Genomic DNA, 6,400 nt, shown 5'->3' on the forward strand with positions numbered 1-6,400 from the left:
GTGTTCTGAATGTGAAAACACGGACCCGAAGAGGTCGGAAAACACGTTTGCGCACTTTCACACTTGGTACACAGTCCTTCATTCCACTGGATAAAATGTCATAGAAATTTTCAGTAATTCAAGTCTGTGATAGATTCTAGCATAGTCCAAGGAAATAAGATGAATGGCCGCCGCATGTGCACGAAGTCCGCTTGTAATGAAATAATGTTCTATTGTTTTCTTAGCTATTCACCGAGGTGAGGATAATAACACATGGGGTCAGGGCTTTGTATCCAAAGGACCCCTTGCAGCTAGACCGGAAATCGTCCCACTTGGGTGCAGTATTGAGGAGTAATATTTTTCGTGCATGAAAAATAATCAAAACTTACTTGAATATGAAGTACAAGTACTGAGACACGTGTGTAAAAAATTGGAATCATGTGATTTATACTTTATTTTATTCCAAGACAAAAGTAGGATCACCAGCAGATTTTTTGCCATTTTAAGGCGTTTTCCTGCGGAATTCCCTTCCTAATAAAAATACGAACCAAAACCATTTCATTATATTTGGGTCTAGTCAGGAGTAATAAGCTATAACGAAGCATCGTATTCGTTCACGCAATCATGTCTTTATAATAAAAAAAAAGAATTATTTGGAAGTTCAGAGGAAATTCTTTTTTTTTTATATTTGTTCATATGTTTTCAAGCCATTTGTTAGATAAGTTTACTACAGTATTCTTTCATTGAAAGCTCGACGCTATTCACTTCAGTTAACAACATATCGTACAATTACATTGAGAAAAACGGGGGCTCCTCTTTATCATTTTAGCTTTTTACTAAATGTCTATCAAAGAAACTGTTATATATTCACGGTATAATTCGTAAGACAAACCTTGTTTCAAAATACCAACACCGACGGGAAAATATACTATTCTATGTATTTAACGACGAATATTTTACCTTGGCCTATTTCATCGGTTACACCTGTAACATAACAACTTCAGCCGCATACCGTGGAAGCCCTTGCGTCATTTCTGAGACGATCTGTCACGGTGAGCAGATTGGCAATCGACACGGGGACGATTTTCGATTTAGTTGCTAGGGGTTCTTTAACAGCCTGGTTAGAGATCGGAATTCCAGCAGAACTGAGGTTTGTGACCACCCGGCCCAAGCATGAGTCGCATGGTCGCTACACCATTTCGACCTAAAACACATGACCGTACACCGCGGATCAAGACATTCATCTGCAAGATAGACATACTATTTGCAGCGAGCTGTTGGAATCTTTTAGGTAAAGAACAATCTTATCGGGTGGCATGTAAACACAACAAATAAATAATTTCCTTCCCATTAGCTGTAACCCACTCTGTACAGTTTCACGCTTTGTTTCCGTTTTCGTCGGCCACTGTACACAGTTTCTTCTGAATCTAATGCAGTGCACATGTAGCACCGTCAGTTTCGTTTTCAGGCATAGTGTCACATCGGTCAAGCCCTTTTACAAAACAGTCGCTGTGAACCACTATCTCTGCGTGGAGAACTCAAGGATGGAGTCAGGATTATATCCCCGAAGTCGGTTTTCAATTACCTGCTGAACGAAACACTCACTGATTGGGCACCATTATTTATCCTCTCGTTATATTGAACTCTCTGGGAAACCGGACCTGGGCTGCTGTGAATATGCCCACACAAAACCAAAATTGGCTTCTCGGTAATACCATGGATATACACAGTGAAATGCACAGCTCTCAGGGAGTAGGGGAATCGCCACAATCTTGACTGCTTTCGTAGTGATTGAATCATCCACTTAGTGATTCCATGTGGTTAGTGTGTCAGCCCGTTGAAGAAAACCGGACTGCCCGTAGTAAACCCCCGACCTTTCGTAATTAACTAACCAAATTTCCCAGCTGAGACGCACAGATATGCACGGTATATTGATGGAAAACAAGTTGGCACCAGTAAACGTTAAACTACGGAAACAATCATACAAGCATCGCAGCTAGTTTATAATCACCAATCGTCCACTAACAGAGAAAGCGTGGAATTTACAAATCCCCTGAGCAGTGTCGGCATTGAACCTGTAAACAAATATCACCTTTATGGTTCACCTCGCTTAGCTTATCACATAGTGAGTTTTCTAAATAAGAAAAAGTCTGACCTAGAAAAGACATTCCAAAAATAAAACCTTAAATAAGGTGAGAAATAATCATGAAACTTTCCCGTAGATATTATTTTATGATCTTTACCTGTCCTTTTTACGATTGTGTGGACAAAAGATGATAAGTGTTGTAAAGGTTCATCTATACTCAAAATTTTGTGGGATTTAAAGTTTTGAATGTGGATCAGTCACTCTAGAGGAGATGAATGTTAATTCCGATCTTCCGGGTAAGTTTCCGGATGTGATCCTGTATGAGATTGAAGCACATTGCCAGTAGGGTGAGTCCGAAGAGAAGGTACAGCGCACAAATCACTCTCTTCTCTTGACTGTGCCAAGATTCCACACTAGTACCAGGAACAAAGTCTCCGATACCGATGGTGCTGAGAGTGACGAAACAGAAGTAACAGCTTTCAAAGTAGGTCCAGTTTTCCCAGTAGCTGAACAACGTAGCCCCGAGTGACGTGTAAAACGCCATGATCAGAAGGCAGATCCAAATCGGAACGTAAATCTTTTCCTCGGTCTCCTCTTCTGGTGTAGTCTCGCTTTCAGACATTAGTTCCGGTGCTAATCCCACTACGTTGATTCTCTGATTAGAATCCAACATTTCAGCACCCCTATGGTAGACCACATTTCGTCTGCTATTCTTTCGTTCGGCATGACGACGTTTGGCGCAGTCTGTTTTGCAGCCTTTATCACAGCTACACGTGCAATCCAAAAACGAGGCGTAGAGGAATCGAAAACAACCCGCCAAGAGCTTCCCCGTATTCGCCAAGCAGATCATCAACAGCGGAATGCCAACAAGGGCGTAGAAAATGGTGACGCCACGACCCCACGTCGACTTGGGAGCGATATCCCCGTAACCTGGAGTATCATGAATATTCAGGTATTAAAATATTTCCTTATAAATCTTTATTTAGTTTCATTCAATTCAATTCAAACCCATTCACTGATTCCTTTATTTCACTTCTTATCACGCAACAAGGCTCCAACGGTAAACCCATACACATTGCCAGTATATACATTATGTCCACCACACCATGGTTCTTTTTAGTGGAGTCATAGTTGACCTTGCTGCAGGAAAGACATATGCATGAAACTGTAGCACTGTATCTTCGATTTCAATGATAATCCTCAATTTAAAAAATTGTATACTATAAATGAAAGTAAATTTATGAACACTTAAACATTTTCTTTAAAAGAAGCGGCAACACGAGACCAAATGTATATATGTATTGCTAAGGTATCCCACATCTTGGCAAATTTAATTCTCAGATCATGGCTGCCAAGATAACCATTGTCACTTGTTTCTCCGAAACACACCCAGCTGATGATCTGATGTAAGATACAGACGTAAGTTTAAACACTCTTTTTTCAGCGGAAGTTGGCTGTTTTTCTTTTATTTTGAGCATGTTTGTTCAATTCATTTTGATTTTCTATGGTACTGGAGAGTTTCGACACATTGTCAAAAACTGCGCCGGTTACACTTCCATCGATTTGCCAGACTATAAAAATGTTGGCTGTGAAACGGCTCCGTTCAGTTCACAGAATTATAGATGTCTGCGTCCACACTATTTGTAGTCTGATAGTTACATCGTTTGGTAAGTCTACACGGTCTCATATTCGCACCTGTCTCAGTTTATTTATTTACTTGATTGGCGTTTTATTTCGTACTCAAGAATATTTCACTTTTATGAGGCGGCTAGTATTATGGTGGAAGAAAACCAGGCAGAATCCGGCGGAAACCGACTACCTTCCGCAGGTTGCTGCACATATCACAGTCAGATATTAGCATGCATCTAAGTCGATAGTTGCCGTTTTGAATTTACGGGAACTAAAATGGTGGACCAAACCGGGGAGTTCTAATTTAGGCCACCAAAACTGACGGATCAGATAAAGCCGGCCTAAATAGAGCCGGCATAACATAAGTCAGTTTATCCGATTATTATAAACGTCTGGCCCGGCCCAGAGCTATCCTCCACCCACAAATTTTCCTAGCAAAGCTGCGGCTTAACTCAGACAATTGTTGTTCCATTATTTTTCCAAGACATGAAATTTGATCGCGTTTTCGTCTCGTTTGATATGCGTTTGCTTGGTATTAAACTTAATATTATACGCAAGAATGTTTGATACAGAAATAGTTCAAGAAAATGTTTTGTATTAAGTTCACCTATGGCTATGCTTCCACGAACCTTCTTTCTTTTCTCTGTAAATGGCTTAGTTTTATGCACATGCCTAGCATAGACGGCTTATATTTACGTAAGAAATTTGTTGCGAAGTTTCACGAAAATACAGTCTACAGGACTCGGTTGTTCAGGTGTGTATACGTATTAACAAGTGCAGCTGGTATTAATAGTAGTCTGGCATATGGCGTCTCGTGAGTTTTATACTGGGACGTGAGTGACATTAACTACATATTTTATAATTACTTAACTTTGGAACAACTAGCCCCTGGACCTTACTTGCCTTACCTATTGTAGTGATCAAGGTGACCGCAAACAAAAGAGACCTGGCGAACGACCACTGGGGTTCGTCTCCCACCTCACGGCCATCCCAACCATCGTCTTTTACAGCCTCGTAAATCTGCAGCTGGAATTCTCGCAGTTCCAGGTCTACCTGTTCCTTCCACTTGTCTTCGTACATGACGTTCCATTCTTTGGTGGGCGCCCAGAGGTTCTGAGCGTGAATCATCCGCCAATCTGCCACCTTTTGCCTTACCCGCTTTTCCAGAGGCTGTTCGAGGTGTTGGAATATGACAGCCCCGAGGAGAGTGTAACCCACGATCAAACTGGTCAACCCGACATGAGATATCAGGAAGCGAAGACATTTCTTTAAAAATCTTACGCAGAGATTGTTCTGTGGCTCTTCCATGTCCGCCATGATGAATAAACTCCTTGTTCCCACTCCAAGTGAAAGAGCCTACTTACCTGTACATTCTTCACCACATACACACAACTTTAGTCCAGTGCCAATGTAGTGTCAAGGCAAAGACATGTTTTGCCAATAGCCGTCCAATTCGAATAGAAAGTAAACAAGTTCGCAAGAAGTGGAAAACAAATTTGTCATATTGGTGTCAATCCAATGCCAAATCTAAAAATTTTGTCATCTAGAGGAATACAAATCTAACGAAATATTTTCAGATAACACACATATCTTGTTAACCGGTGACAAGTTAAATAAATATCTTGCGAGTTTTCGTCAAGACAAAAAGTTGATTGGCCTCCAGTCAAAATCAAATTTTTGCAAAAACCGAAAAAAAACTAAAAAAGAAAAACTCTCCGACAAGTGAGCATCAAGTGTAGTCAAAATCTTGAAAACTGACATCAAGAGAAAGACGTATCTTGCTGATTCGTTTCACCACAAAAGCGTTATTTCCTTCTAGTTGTCATTAAATGGAAGAAACCTCTCGCATCTACTGCAGTATCAGTATGGTTATTGATACCCTTCAGTACTGCTTAATACAGTGGATAAAGGCAGTGATGAAACATTTGCACGTGCAACAATCCAGTCCCTTTTTCGAACAAACTGCAAGACTTTTGGAGTTCAGAAATAAATGTACATCCACACGATGACGCAATTTGTTAATTCCATGATGTCTTATGCCAGTGCATTTACGAGCCAATCCCAGTGACTTGTCGTACACATCCGTACTCCACGGCCGCAGTTTAGACAACGTCACGCAATGCCTCTGATGAACCGACCAGGTATTGCTGCCGCCTAAACCGATCAGCCATTCGGCTCATCATTTTATACTACTGGTCATGGGTCATTAATATATTAGCCATTCGGCTATATACAAAAGTGGTTTTAATTCCGTAATTGAGGCCGAATTCCCCATCGCACCAGGTAGGGTTGATAGCAACACAGTGTTGAATGTTTAATGTAAGTCTTCATTACACGGCTCCATTAGGTCTATACACCATGGGTAGGGCCGTGTCCAAAGGATGATATTAGCCTCTCGGTTAATTCTCCAACAAATGTTGCCTCGTGCTTTAGGTTTCGGCCATTTTAACTAGATGCCAGATGCAAACAAGCATTGCTTTCATGTACTTTTTTACTTCGTTGAAGTTTAAATTTAGGCGTCGAAACAGACATTCGTCTACTAAAATGGAAGGCGAATTTCCAAACCAATATTCAATACAAACAACTAGAACTAAGAAAGTAAATAAAATTTGAACCTATGACGGATTCAAGCAAACAGAAGCAGTGAACAATTTTCAATGATGACGGGAAGCTACAACCCAATGTCAATCAACGCTCTCCGTCTGG

General features: G+C 40.7%; 1 protein-coding gene across 1 annotated transcript; it reads right to left on the reverse strand.

Moving 5' to 3' along the window:
- Positions 1 to 2,327: 2,327 nt before the first annotated feature.
- On the reverse strand, positions 2,328 to 5,011 carry LOC135477162 (potassium channel subfamily K member 16-like). The gene is made up of 2 exons (XM_064757317.1): positions 4,603 to 5,011; positions 2,328 to 2,995 (listed from the first exon to the last, which is right to left on the reverse strand). The coding sequence occupies exons 1-2, from the start codon at positions 5,009 to 5,011 to the stop codon at positions 2,328 to 2,330; spliced, it is 1,077 nt and encodes a 358-aa protein (XP_064613387.1).
- Positions 5,012 to 6,400: the final 1,389 nt, after the last annotated feature.

Source organism: Liolophura sinensis, chromosome 10 (assembly GCF_032854445.1).
Source record: "Liolophura sinensis isolate JHLJ2023 chromosome 10, CUHK_Ljap_v2, whole genome shotgun sequence".
In the NCBI taxonomy this organism is placed as follows: domain Eukaryota; kingdom Metazoa; phylum Mollusca; class Polyplacophora; order Chitonida; family Chitonidae; genus Liolophura; species Liolophura sinensis.